The following is a 20,087-nucleotide window of genomic DNA, read 5'->3' as shown; positions in this document are numbered from 1 at the left end:
ATGTGGAGGTGTTCTGTGGCATCTCACTGAATTCATCTTTTTTTTCCAAATAATATAACAGTGAATTTCTTATTTATTATAACCAAAGGGGAGGTAGGTTTGTTGAGTATTAAAATTAGAGAAATCTGAAGTGACCCATTTACTAGTAGGTGTTTAATTGCTAACAAAATCTACTGGTCTTTTCTATCAACTGATTGCCAAGGACTCTATGATGGGCTTTGAGGGATAAAAGTACCATTAATGTTTAAAACCTCTGTTGGTGGTAGTAGCTCCCTTGAAGATAGGTACATTAAGACATTGGGTACAGAAAGGGAAAAAAGATAGGCATACTCTTTCTCTGGATTGTGATAGTGCTGTTTGGAATAACATCTGAACTCCTGTAAGTGGGGAATAATTAAGAAATAAGTTTAGGTACATAGAGTTATTGTAGGAGTTTACAGTAAATGGCTGAGGTGTTTTTTAAGAACATCTGCAGATTTTTTGACATACCTCCTTTCAAAGGAGTTTAATTTCCCTCCTCTCACAGACTTGGTGACTTGCTTCTCCTTCTGAGGCTAGTTCATTTACAAAAAACTCAAAAAGATAATTTCCTCCTGGTGCTCCTTCTTGATTGCTTGCTCTGGGGTAAACCAGCCATCATGTCAAGAGGATGCTCAAGCAGTTCTATGAAGAGGCCCACTTAGGGAACAAACCATGGCCTCCAATAGCAGCCAGTACCAACTCACTAGCCATGCATGTGAGCCCTCTTGGAATCAGATCCTTGATCCCCAATCAAGCCTTGAAATGACTGCAGCCCTGGCTGACATGGGACTCAACCTTGGGAGAAACCTTAATCACCCTGCCAAGCTGCTTCCAAATCCCTTGCCTACAGACATTAAGCCTTAAGAATATTTTTTGTTGTTTTAGGCCACTAAGTTTTGGGGTGACCTGTTCCTCAGCAGTAAACAGTTAATACATGGTATGTGTGGAATGGGTAAAGATGGACTGTTGATTCCCAAATTATTTCCACAAATACAAAAATGTATGACCAATGAAGGCATGAAGAAAGATGGATTGTTGTCAGATGTGGTGGCACACACCTGTAGTCCCAGCTATTTCATAGGCTGAGACAGGAGAAGCACTTGAGTCCTCCCAGAAGTTCTAGGCCAGCCTAGGCAGCATAGCACATAGCAAGACCCCATCTCAAAAAAAAAAAAAAAAAAAGAAAGAAAAAAAAAAAGCCTCTTGATACACTAGTAATTTTCCCAAACCTAAATAACATACAGATTCAGGCGGCACATAAAGTGCTGTGTAATGAAAGTGCGGTGCCTCCCAGAGGAAGGACGGAGTGTTTCACATAGGTGTGATTAGTGGAGGCAGGATACAAGGGAACCACTCTTTGGAATGACTTCAAAGTGTGATTCCCTTCTGCATCTTATTCTTCACCAAATTTCCAACTTTTGGAAGATTGCACTGGCTGAATAGTCAACAGGACAAGAAAGCACCTTTAGGGTAGCATGAACAGGAGCACTTGAGAGCCACACGTGCATATAAATAGAGAAGCATGGAGAGTGCAGAAGCTGCCTGTTGGATTCATCTGTGCTGTACAATTTCAAGTTGTACCATGGTCTGTGAGTAGAAGGATGGGTTGAGTAAGATGGTGAGTGTGTCTGTTTGCCTGAAACTGTAATATCCAAGTATCATTTCTTTTTTTAAAAAAAAATTTTTTTATTAATTGTTGATGGACCTTTATTTATATGCGGTGCTAACCCCAATTGAACCCAGTGCCTCATACATGCTAGGCAAGCGCTCTACCACTAAGCCACAACCCCAGCCCTGCAAGTATCACTTCTTATACAGTATTTAGTTAGTGCATTTTTGGATGAAAGAGTCCTTATGTCCACCCCCAAAAAATATATGAAGAATGGTGTAGTTTAAAAAAAAAAGTCTGCAGTGTTAAGAGTTAAAGTCCATAATGTGACGACCCTTCTGTTTTCTGGATGAAATTACAGTCTTTGATAAAGCTATTACTTTTGGTACATATTGGCAGATTGTTTTTCTGTTAAACAGAATGTAAACTGTCTTCTTTATAATGTTTGGAGAGACTAAAAAATCTACAAAAACATGTTATTATGGTGGAAGATGTGTATTTTATATTGCATAATTGTTGATCATGGCAATATATCTTTAATACCTGTGTTGTTGTACTACCAATTTAAAGTAACATTTAAAACATTGCCTGGAGAGACAAAAAAATGTGCTTGATTAAAGCCATGTCACCAACTGACCTGTGATCAAAAGCCACAACTATAGTTATTAAGTGAGTTGTAGCTGTTTTTAGTATCTATAAAAATCTCATTCTGGTAGCCTAGTTTTCAAACATTATTTATTTTGGTAGCTTCTCAAGTTATGATTTACACTCACATTAACAAAGATGAGAAATTAACATGGAAAATAAGCCTCCTTTTCTTATCTAACTTTTGGCAAATCGCAGGCTAGCTTCTTTGTTGAAAGTCTGATCCTTAAATACCATTTATTTGTAATCCCTTCTTTGTCAAAAACAATCTAACAGTTACTGCAATTAGACATGTACCTGCCATACCACACGCCTGGTCCACCTCTTGATATTGGTCACCCAAGAGAAGTAGAAGCCTTTGTCCATGTAAATATCAATGCATGATTGCTCGTCGCACCTTTTATTTATCATAGCCACAAAATGAAAATAGTCCTCTGCTATCCATCTATAGAAGAATGGGTGAACAAAACAGGATGTGTCCATGTGTTGGGAAACTAGTCAACAATACAAAGGAATAAATCACTGATAACTTCCATCTAAATAAATGAACACTTTTGCTGAGACTGGCTTTGAACTCACTATCCTCCTGCCTCAGCCTCCCGAGCTACTGGGATTCCAGGTGTATGCACTGCACTCGGTGGAATGTCTGCTTTTATGTGCTTCTCATGAGCTTTTTGGGATGGCTGCTTAGCTTGAGCAGTGCACTTCTCCCAGAGTGCATGGTGATGATCTAGGTTCTCACTGTTACCTGGGAAATGCTACTTTTATTTTGCAGTAGAAATACAAAAGAAAACCTGAGGTCAGTTTCTCATGGTCATAGTTGAATATGATGGAGTAATCTAGTTGCTTCCCACATGAGATTCTCTTTTCTTTCATCAGAAGAGAGTGTCATGGAAAATAACAGGAGAGCAATTTTACCTTTGTGTGGTCCTCAGGGTCTAAGATTGTGTGTCTGGCACATGGGAAATAAATGGATTATTACAGTATTGTGCTGTGCGTGGATAGTTTAGGACCAGGAAACAAGCATTGCTCGTGCCTTCTCAGCCTTGTGTGTGGAGTGGGGGGACTGCAACCAGTGCTTCTTTGGGTACTAAGTCTCAAGCACATCGTTTAGCTTTTTTGTTTATGAACTGCCATGGCACCACAGCATATGGCCATTGTGGACAGGCAGGGATTGGGGGACATGGTCAGAAGGAGGTGATAAGGGCCCGAAGCCATTTGGGTTAATGAGGGATTGGGAGAGATCTGTAGGGAAACCATAATGACAGGAGGATGCAGACTCTTCAAGGAGGATGGAATGAAAGAAGTCTGGGTGTTTGAGTTTGAAAATAGGTCATTCATGGCAGACTATGACAGGGATCTGGTGGAAGGAGAAAAAGGATTGAGTCACTTAGAAAATTCTGGTCCCTGATGACTGTGGCCAGGGCCAGGACAGGACTTATTGCTCCTATAGCTTATAGCTTCATGAAGCTTCATGTTAGCTAATAGGCTCTTGGTACAAGCCTTCCATTAGCTAATACTGTGTATGTAAAAATGTTGCACAGCAGAAGTTAGTCTCTTGAGTTCCCATTTCCACAATAGATTTATGAGAGTTAGGAGAAAAGGGTGATCAGATGAGCAATCAGAAAAACTGTCTTTGGCCACTCTGCCGGTGCTACGGTATGTGTGTGTAGTCACACCTGAGTGGGCTAAGCTGCATTGACGATGGGGAGTGAGGATTCCCGCATTAGCTGGAGAATTAACCAGGTTCATTAGGAACATAACTGCTTTCCCAGAATCCAGAGGTCCCTGAGCCCTGGGTGCAGGCAGCTGTTCTCAAGGAGGATCCCAGAAGCAGACAGAAGGCTGCCAGCCCTTTCCTTTGGGTTCTGGCCATGTTGCCATGCTTGCCTGGCTGGCTGAGTGGACTTTCTAGCCATTTCACTCAGTGATGGAGGTGGCTGTCCTGGTCTGCACTGGGGCCATATTCATTGAGTGATTCTGCCATCACCAGGGTCCCTGAAGGGCCTGGTGCAAGATCTAATCTCATCCTGCAGTAAAGACAAATAAGAACAAGTTAGGGCATAAGTTTGTTTGAAGAAGTTGAGATCAAAGGGGAATTTTAAAATTGTAAGCTGGGATTGTTTAATGTAGTACAGTGATATATCCCTGTTATAAAAGGATCAAATTTTCACTGAAGCATTTTTGTTTTCTTAAAAAACTGAAAAAGTGGGGCTAGGGTTGTGGCTCAATGGTAGAGTGCTTGCCTCACATGTGTGAGGCACTGGGTTCAATTCTCAGTACCACATATAAATAAATGAATAAAATAAAGGTCCATCAACACTAAAAAATATTTTTAAAAAACTGAAAAAGTGCTTTGTGTTGCTAAATGTTCACAGTGAATAGTTAAGGGAATATATACTAAAATATAAATTGCTTCATGTTGGTTGGCTGTATGTTTTTATAACCCATTTAAGTACAATTGAATAACACAAAGTGAATTATTCACTTTGAAATAATTGATTCAGTTGTATATTATGGTTTACCACACTTTTCTGCACATAAGATCTACTTCACTAAAATATTAATGCTTTATATTAGTGTATATACACAACACCGGAATGCTCTCTGACAACATGGTATAATTTAATTTTGTCATTAGAAAAAACACATGCAACCTCTGCAAAGAATATAAATGTTTATGATGGTGAATAAAATGTTTCAGTTTAAACAAAAATAAAATATTTTATAAGCTCTACATTTTTTTATGTTAAGCGCCAGAATACAAACAGTTAAAAGTTTCACTTCTGTCCTTTTGATTGATATTCTAAGCATTGATGGAAGAAGGAAGATTACAAGTTTGAGGCCAGCCTGGGTCACTTAGCGGGACCCTGTCTCAAAATAATGGAAGTTAAAAAAAAAACACCTAATTTTGGGGCTGGGAATATAGCTCAGTTGGTAGAGTGCTTGCCTTACATGCACAAGGCCATGAGTTCAATCCCCAGCACCACAAAAAACAAAAACAAAACAAAACAAAAACTTAGTTTAAGAGAGGTGAGCTTCACATTACTCCTTAGGAGCTAATTTAGATACATAGAATGGGAGCTCCAGGTAAGACCACTGGACTAATACCTATTCCATTCTTCTGGAGTAAAGAATGTGCTCTAATACCATAAAAATTTGGGAAGACATGGAGCCAGAGGGACAGGGATTGGAACTGACTTAGGAATCATGAGCGGGGCTGGGGAGGTGGCTCAAGCGGTAGCGTGCTCGCCTGGCATGCGTGCGGCCCGGGTTCGATCCTCAGCACCACATACAAACAAAGATGTTGTGTCCACCGAAAACTAAAATAAATAAATATTTTTTTTTTAAAAAAAAGAATCATGAGAGATTTAAGGGTGGTAGAAGGCAAAGGGTCTTGAGAGTTGATGTGGCCACCATGGTTGGAACTGAAGGGGTGCAGGAAGGCAGTTTGATCAGAGCAAGGCTCTGCTGTTTTGTAGGCTGCCTCCTCTGGCGTGCCCTTCACTGAGTGGTCTCATGCCTTGCAGAGAGGCTTGTCTTGGAGAATGTGTGGCATGGTGCCCGAAAAACTGGGCACAGTGCAGTGCACACAGTGGGATGTAGGGAGAGTGCTGGATGAAGAGCGCCTGCCTCTGCTTCTTTCCTTTTCTGTGAAACGGGGATTTTATAGCACCTGCCTCTGGAGTCCCCTGGCTTATAGGGCATTGCTACAGAAGAAGGTGTGTGGCCAGCTGCCACTCTAAGGTATCACCTTTTTGTATTCATCTCACATACTTGATTCTGTCAGATCATGTGTCACTTTTTCCTGTAGGCCATTCTAATCCTTATTGAAGCACTTGTATTTTAGAAACTGTTATGTATTTCATTTTCTCAAAAGCAGATGACAGGGGTTGAGGCTGTGGTTCAGTGGTAGAGCGCTCACTTAGCATGTTCGAGACACTGGGTTTGATCCTCAGCACCACATAACAATAAATAAAAATAAAGGTATTGTATCCAACTACAACTAAAAAATAAATAAATTTAAAAAAGCAGATGACAGTAAGTTGATGCCCTTGAGTATCATCCATACAATTGTGGTTATATGTCCTTAAATATTTTGACAGCCCCATCTGTTCAATGTTCAAATACATTTATTAAACCTCCAGTCCATACTAAATAATTTACTTATAAAATATTTTTTTTTACAGGTGTGTGTGTGTGTGTGTGTGTGTGTGTGTGTGTGTGTTTTGCTGGGGATTGAATCCAGGGCCTTGTGCATGTGAGGCAAGCACTCTACCAACTGAGCTATATCCCCAGCCCCAAAACACATTTTCCTAATGTTTATCCCTGTATTATAGTGTCTGGTTTTTATGCATTAGGAAAGCTGTTATTTCGGGGAAAAAAAAATTCAAACCTGTTATTCATAGTTAATAAAAATAGTCAACAATTAGGAAAAAGTCTTAAGAGAAAATAATTTGCATCCTCTTAACTTCTATCTAAAATCTGGATTTGTGTGAATTCTGGTACCACAGAAAAATGATTTTGCAGGTGAACATAGATATCAATGAATACCTTTCATTCTTGGCAGGTTGGGAATCCACGTGTTGAACTTACCCTCTCAGAGCTCCAAGATATGGCAGCTAGGCAACAGCAGCAAATTGAAAATCAGCAGCAAATGTTGGTTGCCAAGGTAAGTTACAAATACAGAGTTATGGAAGCATTATTCAAAATGTGTGTGCCTCAACAGTCTTTCAGATTAGAATTCATCTATTTTGCACTAGTCACACTTGCCAGATGGGCCGCGCCCCCCCCCCACCCCGCAAGTGTTAGCACAGTGTCTTTTTCTCTGTGTGACCCCTTCTGTGTTAATGGATGCTCCTTAGCATCGTGATGGTGGGGAGGCATCCCAGCAAGAGTCCCTGACCCTTGCCATGCAGGCACTCTAAACAGGAGATAGTTGGCCCTTTTCAAATGAAGGATAGAATTTGGAAAGGATGCTTTCTGCTGTTACCTCTGCTTTCCTCTGGCATGTTTTCTGCTAGGGGTTAGTGTTGGTATTGTAGAGGAGCCCCACAGTCTGTGCTGGAAGGTCTGGCTGGGCCCTGGAGGTAGACAGCTGGTGAAAGGCTGCCTGGTGTGCTGCTCTGTGCTGGACCTATCTGGTTGATGGCATGCGGACTTAGTCTATTCACTGCGTTCTGCAATTGTGATTGGGATTCTGTAAAGCTGGATTTGGAATTTTTCTAAATCATATTTTAGTCATACTTGATAGACTAAAAAAATCAGACCTGTTGCCCATGCCTCTTGGAACTGACTCATGTTGTAAATGGCCTTAAAATGCTCTGAAACTGCTCTAGGGAGAACCTTTAAACCTTACCAGTTAAGTTCTTATTGCCTTCTTCTGTAGAGAGATTTACTTAGTTGAATAAATGACTATTGCAGGGTGACCAGCACCCTACCAGGATAGGTTCCTGCTCAGGAGGTGTGAGCTGCCTGGGAAACAAAAAGTCTGAAATAATTAGTAAGAAATAGAGACAGAGCCAGAAATTGGTTATAAAAGGGGGAGCATCTGATAGGTCTTCCAGTCCTGGTAGGAGCTGGAACTGAACAACTGAAAAAGGGCTCAGATTCTTTATTTAAGGAGGAGTACATAAAAGGCAGAAATAAAGTTTCAGCTGGAGGGGTCTTGGTTGGTGCTTGCTTCTTGGTGTGGCAGGAGTCTTGCAGTAAACAGGTTGATTGGCATTTTAGCAAGCCAGACCCATCTCCAACAGGCAGTGTGGCTCCAGTGGGTCACCTCCTCTCTGGTGCTGTGCTGAACTTGGGATGGAGCTGGGTAGGAAGCCACATGAACCAGGCATTCTCAAACCACTGGGGTTGCTGCTGGGAGTTCCTGATACCACCAGGCTTTCCTGCCTAATGGCTTCAATAGCACTTTAGTTCACATACAATTCACAGATGGCCCCCAGGAAATGACCAATTCATTTTTTTCATGCATTGGATATACAGTTCATTGTACTATCTGTCTACTTTTATGTAAATAATAATTTGTTGGATTTGTTTAAAACATTGTCTCATAAATTTTATTGGATTTATAAGAATAAAAACAATTAAAATTAGAAATTATTTTACCCTCTTGATAATTTCTAAGATGAAATATACATAGTATTATGTAATTATAAATTTTCTAATTCTGCATATTTCCTTTCAATATATTGATCCAAGAATATTGCTATTAAAAAACAGCAAAAAGAACAATAAATAGGCTAGGTGAGGTGACACATACCTGGAATTCTGGCTACTAGAGAGGCTGAAGCAGGAAGTTTGAGGATAGCCTGGGTCACTTAGCAGGACCCTGTCTCAAAATTTAAAAAATAATGGAAAGGATTGGGGTTGAGTAGAGCTTAGTGATAAAGTGCCCCAATTTCCAGTACTGGGTAAAACAAAATCAATTTTATAGCCAGATGTATTATCAAGTGCCTAAAATCCCAGCTATTCAGGAGGTTGAAGTAAGAGGATCACAAGTTCCAGGCCAGCCTGGGCAACTTAACAAGACCTTGTCTCAAAGTTAAAAAAAATAATAATAAATAAAAAGGGCTGGATATATACCTCAGTGGCAGAGTACTTGCCTTGCATGTGTGATATCTTGGGTTCAACTCCAGAACCACAAGAAGTAATAATAATACATAAAATAAGGGCTGGGGTGTAGCTCAGTAATAGATAGCTTGGCTAGCACATGCGAGACGCTTGGTTAAATCCCGAGTACCACAAAAAAAAAAATTATAGATATATTTATTCAGTGATGCAGACCACAGTGAATGCCAGATCTTAAATACTGTAACCCTAACATCTTTCCTTTCCTTCAGAAAGTGTCATGTAATGCCTGCAAAATCTTACCTAAGCCTCTCTTTGTTTGGGTATATTTCATGCATACATGTGGGCATGAATATTTAATTTTGACTGTTATCCTTAAGGTATGTTTTCACATTAAAAAGGGAAAAACTACTGAAAAGCATTACATATATTTTTATTTTAAAAATGTTTTATCATTAATACTTAAAAAAGCAAACACTTCCTTGATTGTTCAGTGTCCCTGGAAATTGGAGGCTCATCTCCTGACTGATGGTCTTTTCTGTTTTCATGTAAAACTCTGCTGCTCACGCTCTTTTCCTTTGGGAAGTTAAGGAGTGGTTAAAGTGTTGTAGCAGCAGAAAGCCTATACTCTGGTGGAAACAAGTTTGACAGAGACTTGACAGGTGTGGTGGAGTGCAGAGGAGATTTGGCATTGGGCACATGCTCTCTGCAGAGAGCCTATCTGCACCTTCCATAGTGGTGCTGATATCGATCAAGTGATGCAGAGCAGTGCACTTAGTCAGATCCTCTTGAAAATCCCCAGACTCATCTCACATTAATACCCAGTAATTTCAGGCTTTTGTGAACTACTCTGTATAAGATTCCTTTAGTGCTGGGTGTGGTGGCACTCATTTGTAATCCCAATGGCTCAGAAGGCTAAGGCAGGAAGATCGTGAGTTCAAAGCCAGCTTCAGCAATTTATCTACTCTGCGAAGACCCATTCTAACAAAATACAAAAGGGGGCCTGGGGATGTGGCTCAGTGGTTAAGTGCACCTTAAAGAATTTTTTTAAAGAATTTTTTTTAAAGATTTTTTTTAAAGAATTAAAAAAAAATTCTTTTAGTGTTTCTTAAATTTTTGTTAAAGTAGGAATGGAATACACTCAGTTAAAAAGTATATACATGTAATTGTAAGTTTTAATTTGCAAAGTTAAGATTTTTTCCCTTCTTTGTCAGGAACAACGTTTACATTTTCTAAAGCAACAGGAACGCCGCCAGCAGCAGTCTATTTCTGAAAACGAAAAGCTTCAGAAACTGAAAGAACGAGTTGAAGCCCAGGAAAACAAGTTGAAGAAAATTCGTGCCATGAGAGGACAAGTTGATTATAGCAAAATCATGAACGGCAATCTATGTAGGTTCCTGCGGCCCACTGTGTTCATATGCTCCAGACCTAGATAAGTCAGAGGCTTATCATCATGCTGATGGTTCAGGCATGAATTCATGTGGAATTTTGCTATAGCAAGTGCACTAAAGCTTTACTGTTTTCTACACCTAAGAAAACTGGGTTGGTTAGGTTAAGTGATTTTTTTTTTTTTAACTATACATTCCCCCAGCCCACAAAGAAGTAAATATAAAACTAGTGAAATCCAAATTAGGTTGTATTTGAATTCATAATGTAGTGTTAACATCAATTTTCTGGATTTGGTTTTTTAAATATAATTTTAATTATACATATTTTGGGGATACAGTGAGATAATTTGATACAGGTATACATTGTGTATTGATCAAATCAAGGTAATTTCTTCTTTGAAAATTTTTATTAACAGTAGCAATTGTGCATATTCATGGGAACGGTCTATTTTAGTCCATCCCTGATGATGCAGTCACCTCTTGTACACTGGTGACTGGAGTCCTTTGGTTGGCCAGGGCTGCTCCAGGACTCACTCATTATTAGTATCCGTTGTCATGAAATGGCTGAAATTTTAAGCTTCACCACGAGATTGCAGTTTTTTTTTGTTTCTGTGTGGGCTCTGTGGTTTTTTCAGTGATTGCATACATTAGGTTACAGTGATTAGCAAGACCTTCACCAGGCCTTTGTTCTGTTGGTACCTGAAACTCCTGAGTAGTGTGGCCAAGCTAGCTTCTGAATCAGTTGCCTTCAGGAACATTCAGTAGTTACAGAGAAAATGGTTTGCTCTGTAAATCGTGGCATGTCACGTGTTCCAAAGACTTGATGACGCAACACTTAATCCATGGTCTGGCACTAAATAATACCAGAGTTGAGTGCAGCATATAGATATTAAAAAGACAGGATGTCAGTTTAAATGAATTTTTTTCTTTTTTGGTGGGCAATTATAGCTGCTGAAATAGAAAGGTTCAGCGCCATGTTCCAGGAAAAGAAACAGGAAGTACAGACTGCAATTTTAAGAGTTGATCAGCTTAGTCAGCAATTGGAAGATTTAAAGAAAGGAAAACTGAATGGGTTCCAGTCTCATAACGGCAAGCTGACAGGACCAGCAGCGGTGGAATTGAAGAGACTTTACCAAGAACTGCAGGTGATACACCTGGGTCTGGGGAATATTTATATAAAACTTTCTCCTCTTTCTGGCTTTCTCCTGAGTAGAGGATGGATATAACTTCAGCAAGGCCCTAAGCAACTTAGTGAGGTCCTGAATCAAAATAAAAATAAAAAGGGCTGAGGATGTAGTGCAGCAGTAGAGCACACCTGGGTTCAACTTCCAGTAACTGCCCCCCCCAAAAAAGTAAAAAGCAGGTGTGGTATAAATATATATATTTGGTTTCCAAAGAACTTCTTCAATAAGACATGTAGAGGACTTTAGAAACTTGCATTTTTAACAAGACTTTGATTAAAAGTAGGATCTGGGGAAGAAATTTTAACCTTCATTTTGTGTCAGATTATATAATACAATAAAAGTAAATTAAAAGTCATATACTTAAACAAAATCTTTTTGTACAAAGTAATAATAGATACCTAAATATAATCTGGTTTCTAAAATGAAGTAAAAATGGAATCATGAGTGTATGGTTGTAGTCATAAGATACGTGTATTAAACCAAAAATCACACAGCAGTAAGGAACATTCACGGGTTAAATTCAACCACAAATGAATCCAAGTACCACTCCTCTAATTCCTACATTCCATCACATCAAAACCCACCAAGCTTTTGGTTCTGTTCTTGTCCACAGGCTCTGCATATGATTGGATCCCTGAATTCTGCTCATTCTCTGTGTGACATACATACTTTGTGTGATATACATCTCCGTAGACATATATCACTGGCTGCTGCACTTTTTTTTGCAAGTGAACCCAGCACTTTTTTTTTTTTTTTACTTTGAAACAGGCTCTCACTGAGTTGCTGAGGTTCTAAGTTGCTTGGGCTTGCCTAGAACTTGGAATCCTGCCTCAGCCTCCCCAGTGATTTACAACTGATGACAGATGTACATCACTGTGCCTGGCTCTCTTCTTAGAAGGACACATAATCAACACATTTTTCAGGCTTGCCCTCTGACCTCCTCCAAACCTCATCACCACCCACAGGCCTCACCTCCAAACAGCATCACATTGAGGGCTTCAAGGTATGAGGTTAGGAGGGCACCAACATTCAGTCCATAACCTCTAGATTTCTGTTTCTCATAAGTTATCATTCAGGTGAATTTTCAAGCGGAAACAAGTTTTGTGATTTTATTAGCACTTGCTAAGAAAAGTACTATATCATTTTATGAAATGAAGGTGTTGAGAAATAAAATGACTCGTGCTTGCTGTTAAGTTCTTTAACATTCTTTTATGTTTGAAGCAATTGCTAAGCATGCACACTTTTTAGGGTTTTGGTGAGATATGATGAATGTATGTGATTTACTCCTAAATGGAGCCCTAGGTGGTTGTCCCCAAGGCTCCAGGATGGTCTCCTAGAGTTCCTTTTGGCCCTACTCCCTGTGTCTACTTTGAAGAGAACTTGTAGTTCCATGCATTTGGTCTCTTTTTGTTCCATAAGAACTCTGTTCTGGCTTTGCCTGTGCTGATTTACAGAACATGTAGCACATGGATGGCAGTACATTTGTCTAAACACATCCAAATTTAATTCTTCTTTTTCTTTTTTCTTTCTTTTCTTTTTCTCCCTGCAGTGAGAATTTGACCTCTTCATTAATACAGGTCTTAAAAGTTGTTCTTTCTGTTTTGCAGATTCGTAACCAGCTTAACCAGGAACAGAATTCAAAACTCCAGCAGCAGAAGGAACTCTTAAATAAGCGCAACATGGAGGTGGCCATGATGGACAAGCGAATCAATGAATTGCGTGAACGTCTTTATGGCAAAAAAATCCAGGCATGTGAAAGAGAAAATGTCTGTGAGATAAACCTCAAAAAGTAGCTCATCTACAAATGCTAATCTCACTAAATGAACCATGCTCCCTCCCCTTACTTGCCACAGCTGATCAGACAAAACTGGCTATAAGCCCATGAGAGCAGAGCAGGTGCTGATAGCAAGGATGTCTTCCTAGAGTTCCCATACACATACTAAGTGATTGTGCTTTTGTGGTGTGGTGGCAGTGTCTTCTTGTCAGCCTCTGCTATACTGAAGGATGCTGTGAGGAGGCAGGCATGGATGTCAGGGCCTTCCCCGGGGGGATGGGTGAGGAAGAGGGGAGCTGCCGTTCCACAGCAGAATTCATCTTTTACTTATACATCTACCCTTCTTTCAACTCAAGCTTGAAAGTCAGTAGTTTGTGTAACTATGATTTCAGATGATAGTTTTCCTTTTTCTCTCTTACCAATAGCACAGGCCATAGGTGAGAGGATTCATGCATCTGCTCCACACTGAGTTACATGGCAGAACTTTAGTAATGGTGTGATGTTCAGGGTTTCTCAGAGAAGTAGAATCCATAGTGTGCCTGCATGTGTGTGTGACTGTGTGCGTGTGTGTAGAGAGAGGGATTTATCTCCAGGAGTTGGTCATGTGAACATGGAGTCTAGCAATTCCAAAATCTGCATGGCAGGCCTACAGCCTGCAGGCCCAGGGGGAGTTGGTGTTGCAGCTCACGTTCAAGGCACCCCCTTCTTCTGGGGGATCCTCAATCTTCTTTTAAGGCCTTCCACTGACTGGGTGTGGTCCACCTTCCCATGGAGAATCATCTACGTTACTCAGAGTGCATTTATATGAATGTTAATCTCCTCTAAAAACCAAAACTCTGATAACATCCAGACTCCTATTTAGCCAAGTCTCTGGGCACCGGAGCCAACCAAGTTAAAGCATAAAATTAACCATCAAAATGTCCTTATCTGGGCTGGGGTTGTGGTTCAGGGTAGAGTGCTCACCTAGCATGAGCAAGGTCCTGAGTTTGGTCCTCAGCACCATGTAAGAATAAGTAAATAAATAAAAGACATTGTGTCCATCTACAACTAAAAAATAAATATTTTAAAAAAACCAAAAAACCAAAAATGTCCTTAGTCCTTTTTCTGCTGCTCCAGCGGATCTCTGAGAAGCCAGTCAGTGCTTCTGCAGAGATGTGCCTCCCCCTGAAGGTCCTAAGTATTCTGAGCAGTTATGAGAGTCTTGAATCCTCTCACCATAGTGACACATGCAGATGGTTGTAGGAGGTTGTGGACCTCCACAGAAGGTGTACCTAGGGACCCTAAGGAATCAGGCCTTTTTGTTCTTGTGCAGTATTTTGTAGCCAGTATCCTCTGTCTGTGTCCTTGCTTAGAAAGGCACAGCTGCCCTCAGAGAACCAGACTCACCATCAGGATTCAGAGCCTCACCTGGGCACCTTGCCTCTTGTCCTAGGGCACCTCTCATTCTGAATTTACAGGCAGAGGCTCAGTCACTAGCCCAGGGCAGCACAGTAAGTGGGGAGCAGGATTTGAAACAATGCTTGGAGCATAGGTTTTGACAAGTGCCTCTGCCCACCCAGGGGAGAGAACGTGTCCCCAGGACAAGGGAGGTCATTGTGGTCCTTGGAAGCTATGCTGTCATCACATTCATCCCTGCTTTTGTAGCTCTCCAGGGTGGCTATTACTGGAAAGAATGACTCCCACACTTGGGTCCAGTGAACTGAAGGATTAGTGTTTTTTTATTTTGCAGTATCTTAACTCTTCCATTTCCTCCTGATTTACAGTTGAACCGTGTGAATGGCACATCATCACCGCAGTCTCCCCTGAGCACATCTGGCAGGGTTGCCGCTGTGGGGCCTTACATCCAAGTTCCAAGTGCTGGAAGCTATCCTGTCCAGGGGGACCCTATAAAGCCCCAATCTCTCTCTATTGCCTCAAGTGCTGCCCATGGGAGATCTAAATCTGGTGAGTGGCCCAGGCCCTCTCTTGGGGGAAGTGCTGGAGTAGGGTAAGGGCCCTGAAGCCCTGCCTCCACACCAGACCTCAGGCTGTCCCCTGAGGGGCTTGGTCTTCTGGACAGTGTTTGAGCAGTTAGTTGTGTGTCACTGTGATAATGATGCTCCCAAAACAAAAGTGAATTACTCCTATTCATCTGAGGTCTTCATTGACATTTCAAAACAAATGGTTGAATAAAACACTGCTTTGTGTGCCCTGAGGGCTTCAAGCACAGCTGTGGCCAGGTAGAGACCACTGCCCTTTAGACAGTGTTTTAGCTTGTCTTTACTTTCCCTACTCAGCTAATAGGTCTTCCTTGATCAGAAAGTCCACAAGCCGTTACTCTCATCTTGGCCCGGTAGTGCTGTGTGATGAGCCCAGGCAGGCTTGTGTAGAGAGCACCATGCAGCATAGCTGGGCACCAGGTGGGTTCTGCATTGATAGTCTGTCTTTTAAACCCACCACATTAAAAATTTGGGCTGAGGATGTGGCTCAAGCTGTAGCGCGCTTGCCTGGCATGCGTGCGGTCCGGGTTCGATCCTCAGCACCACATACAAACAAAGATGTTGTACCCACCGATAACTAAACAATAAATATTAAAATTCTCTCTCTCTCTCTACCTCTCTCTACCTCTCTCTCTTTAAAAAAAAAAAAAAAAAAAAAATTTGGAGCTTCTAGCCAGGCGCCATGGTGCACACCTATAATTCTGGCAACTCAGGAGGGTAAGGTAGGAAGAATACATGTTGAATACCAGCCTCAGCAACTCTATGAAACCCTGTCTCAAAATTAAAAGGGCTAAAAATGAACCACATGATACATACCTTAATTTCAGCAGCTCAGGAGGCTGAGGCAGGAGGATCACAATTTCAAAGCCAGCCTCAGCAGCTTAGATCCAAAGCAACTTAGCGAGACCCTGTCTTTAAAATATAAAAAAGGTCTGGAAATATAGCTCAGTGGTTAAGTGCCCCTGGGTTCAAATCCCAGTATTAGAAAAGGGTGGTGGTGGCTGGGGATGTAGCTAAGCAGTAGAACACTCTTGGCTCAGTCCCCAATACAAAAATAAGAGAAAGAAGTTGGGGCTCTTTTATAGTAGAACTTTCTTTATGACTCAGGTTGACTCGTCTTCCTATAACACAATGTCAGGAGAGCAAGTCCTGACACACTGGGACATCTCTTCATTTATGAAAGCAGTGCTGCTGCTTGTTTGCTGTTGTGTCCTGTTTTCAGGATTGGTGACTGATATGTGCTGGTCTTTTGTTTGTGACACTTGCTCCTACCTGGCACCTAATAGTGATACAGTGATACATCTGCTCCCACTGGGAGCTCAGGGCTCCATCTGAACCAGCAAGTCCTTGGGTGCCACAGCCCCTGCTCAAATCCCTCCGAAGCCCTAATCACAGTCGTGTTCTTTGATGAGCTGTTGCTTATGGTTTGAGCCACCCTGTCTGTGGGAGGAGTGGCTGTCTGTGTCAGTGCAGGTAATGAGCACAGCTAGCTCCTTCCAGCTGAGAAAGGCTCCCGTGCCCTCCCCTCTCTGTGTTGTGCTGCCTTACCAGCTTGCTGGAAGAAGATGGCCTTATAGAGCCCTGGCCTCAGTCCTTCCACTGTGGTGTAAAGCGACTGGACCCAGGAAACCTGAGTCCACCCAAGCTGGGGGCAGAACTTCACACATGGAGCTGGGACATGAAATCTCCGTGTGGGGACTCTAACCCCTTGCTGTTGGCTGTCCTGGTTCTGTGTCACACAGATGGCCACAGTAGATCCAGAGTGACCAGCGCGTGGACAGTGTCAGACCTGGACGTCAGGCTTGACTGCAGCTCCTTGGGGCACTCTGCAAGCCCACTCGTAAAGCGTATGTGGGCTGACGGGCTTAGCGGGGTGCTTTTGATCTCCTTTCACACAGACTGAATCAACAATCATTTGTTTTTCCAAACTGACAACGGGCACTTCTATGGGTCAAGCTGGCTCCATGTTCATCACATCTGGACATGGAAACAGCACTGTGCAAATAGGTGTCTCTTCCCAGGCAGGTGTGGAGTTAGGCTCCAGGCCCAATCACTGGCCGGGAGAGTTGGACACCAAGTTATAGGCCCTGCCACACAGGATTTTGGTTATGGGGAGTGTTTGTTTGCTTCTTTTTCAAAAGTTAATATGAGGACAGGGGATATCACTGATTTGGTGGAGTGTGCACAAGGCCCTGGGTTCAGTACCCAGCACCACCCAAAAAAAAAAAAAAGTTAACATGATTTTGAGTTCATGATGAGGCTTTCAGTTTTATGTTCAGTGCAAGAATCTCCCATCACAATGAAAAGTATTACAGTAATAAGAAGCAGCATCTGGCCTTTTGTACCTCCAGCTCTGTCCTCAGGAAAGGAGATTACTTCATAATTTCATAAAAACTTCCATTGCTGTTTTTCTTTCAGAAGCCACTGAACATCCACGTGCCCTCTGACTCTGAAAGGATAGAAATCCAGGTCCCTTGGCTGGCACCTGCCCCTTTTGCTTGTCTCACAGGGTCTCAAGTGGGCTCTGCTTTTCTCCACCAGCACAGAATGCTCCTCTCAGAGGACACTGAGAGGATGGAGGCACACGCATGTGTGGTCTGCAGGAGGCTGACAGCTTGTGCTGGCCCAGATGCTGGCTGAGGCCTGGTGCTTGGCTGGTGTCCTCAGCCCTGTAGGAATCATTCAGCAGCACCACTGTGGGTCAGGCTGGCTCCAGAGCAGCCTGTGTGTGGCTTGCTGCACTCAGACTGTGCCAGAGCACATTTGGGAAGCTTACTCTTCATGTTTTGGCTCATTTTTGGCATGAAGACAAATAGTAGCCTGTGCTTCTTAGTTACCCCTCCTGCTTATGCTGATTTCTGCCCATCCCAAACTGCTGGTGGCTAGAGCAGTCTCTGCGTCAGAGCAGTTCAGCACCTTGCCTGTTGAAGCGAAGTAGGTGTCCACTCAGGGTACACATCTGTGATCCATAGATGCCATGACACACACAGGTCATGGTGTGTGGCCCCACATGACTAGAGAGCACCTCTGTACCCTTTTTCAGTTTGGAAAATGCTCTATAAAAACATAAATCTTTTCAGTGGCTTTCCTGGAAACTTGGGGATGATGACGGCTTTCTAATCACTGCAGCACTGAGTGGGAACTATGCTGGCCTCTTGTGATTGCAAATTATTTTAGCAGAAAAGACTTCCTCACTAAAGGAGAAACTTGATTGATCATGCTACTAGTATAGGTCAAACTTGTTAGGAAATCAAAAGATAAATCTTTAAGAATTAAAAAAAAAGATTTTTTTTATTGCTGAATGCAATTGTATTTATAAACAGTGTTCAAAAGCTAAGTGCTGGTGCTTGCTTTATTCTGTGGGTTTAATGGACTTGACCTGTACTACAGTGGGTGTAGCCTGTCCTACACCAACCTTAGCATGGTCTTTGAGTTGCTAGCCTTGCTGGCCACACTGGCCAGGAGTTACCCACAGAGGATGCCCCTGGGCTTATTCACAGGCCTGTGGGGGTCTGTGTGGATCGATAGCTCCATGTGCCAGATGGTGGTTGTCCACTTGGTTAACAGAGCTCCCTCAGAATGTGAAGTCCCAGTGCTATTTTTATTTCTGGCAGGGTGTACTTTTAGGTTGGTTCAACTAATATCAAGAAAAATTTGACTTAAATTCTGTGCTCTTTTCAAGCTAATGATGGAAGCTGGCCAACATTAAAGCAGAATTCTGGCTCTTCGATGAAGCCGGCGCAGATGGCCAATGTGGATTGGAAGGACCCAGGCGTGGAGGGGGCTCTAAAGCAGGGTGCGATCTCAAGCCAGCCTCTGCCCTTGTCTGCACTGGGAGCCACAGAGAAGATGGTAGGCCATCTGTACTAGGAGTTTAAGGACCAGCCCCTTCTGCCTTAGTCATACTCAGAATTTGAGGGAAATTAATCCACATTACCCCCAGAATCCTAGAGTTGCTACACCTTTAGGGCCTGTGCAGACAGAACAGTGTTCCCTGTGTCATAATCACAAGCTGATTTGAAGGATTTCAGATCTTACTGTGTATTCTTTTTCAAGTATGGGTATAAATGTGCTTCACTTTTCAAAGGGTGACTTTGTTTTTCTTCTCAACACCTAAATTTAGGGTGTGGATATTGGTAAAGGACCACCTCCCATCCCTGGTGCAGGCAAGCCGCTGCCTCCAAGCTATGGAACATACCCAAGTCCTGCACCCCTGGGCCCAGGATCAGCAAGTTCCCTGGAGAGGAGGAAAGAAGGCAGCTCACCCAGACCCAGTGCAGGCCCACCCAGCCGGCCAAAGCCTGCCCCGCTGCCCCCTACAGCCAGTGTCCCACAGCCAGGCTCCTCACAGCAGATCCAGCAGAGGATTTCTGTGCCTCCAAGTCCCACATACCCGCCAACAGGGCCCCCTGCCTTTCCAGCTGGAGATGGTAAACCCGAACTCCCACTGACGGTGGCCATTAGGCCCTTCCTGGCTGATAAAGGATCAAGGCCACAATCTCCCAGGAAAGGACCCCAGACCGTGAATTCAAGTTCCATATACTCTGTGTACCTCCAGCAAGCCACACCACCTAAGAATTACCAACCAGCAGTGCATGGTACCTTAAACAAGTCAGTTAAAGCAGGTATGATGAGTTTATCCCTTCCTCGGGGGGCTTGGAAGTTATTCTCTAATTAAGAAAGTACAGATTCACATCCTGACATTGGAGCCACTTGCTGTTTAGGTTAAAGCAAAAGCTTACATTTCTTACATACATCTCTCCGTGGGTGTCGGGTGGATGAGTGGGCGCTTTGCTGCTCTGACTACCTTTCTGACTACCGTCCCACACTACGTGGAAATCCAGCTTCTAGAAGGGTGAGATTCTAGGAATTTTGTTTTTCCTCCTGCTTTGTGGAAACTTGTGCTAGAAG

General features: G+C 42.5%; 1 protein-coding gene across 3 annotated transcripts in view; it reads left to right on the top strand.

Annotated features, from left to right (window-relative positions):
- The window catches only part of Ppp1r13b (protein phosphatase 1 regulatory subunit 13B), an 86,377-nt gene that overhangs the window by 58,830 nt on the left and 7,460 nt on the right, over positions 1-20,087 (top strand). For 2 of the 3 annotated variants that reach the window (XM_078050975.1, XM_078050976.1), the window contains exons 5-12: positions 6,846-6,947; positions 10,066-10,240; positions 11,188-11,384; positions 13,031-13,171; positions 14,961-15,141; positions 16,919-17,023; positions 18,859-19,028; positions 19,300-19,801. In XM_078050975.1, the coding sequence (XP_077907101.1) occupies positions 6,846-6,947; positions 10,066-10,240; positions 11,188-11,384; positions 13,031-13,171; positions 14,961-15,141; positions 16,919-17,023; positions 18,859-19,028; positions 19,300-19,801 (1,573 nt within the window). The remainder of the gene's footprint in view (positions 1-6,845; positions 6,948-10,065; positions 10,241-11,187; positions 11,385-13,030; positions 13,172-14,960; positions 15,142-16,918; positions 17,024-18,858; positions 19,029-19,299; positions 19,802-20,087) is intronic. The other variant, XM_078050977.1, reaches the window with a different exon arrangement.

Source organism: Ictidomys tridecemlineatus, chromosome 5, assembly GCF_052094955.1.
Source record: "Ictidomys tridecemlineatus isolate mIctTri1 chromosome 5, mIctTri1.hap1, whole genome shotgun sequence".
NCBI lineage: Eukaryota > Metazoa > Chordata > Mammalia > Rodentia > Sciuridae > Ictidomys > Ictidomys tridecemlineatus.
This window is presented reverse-complemented; position numbering and strand designations above follow the sequence as displayed.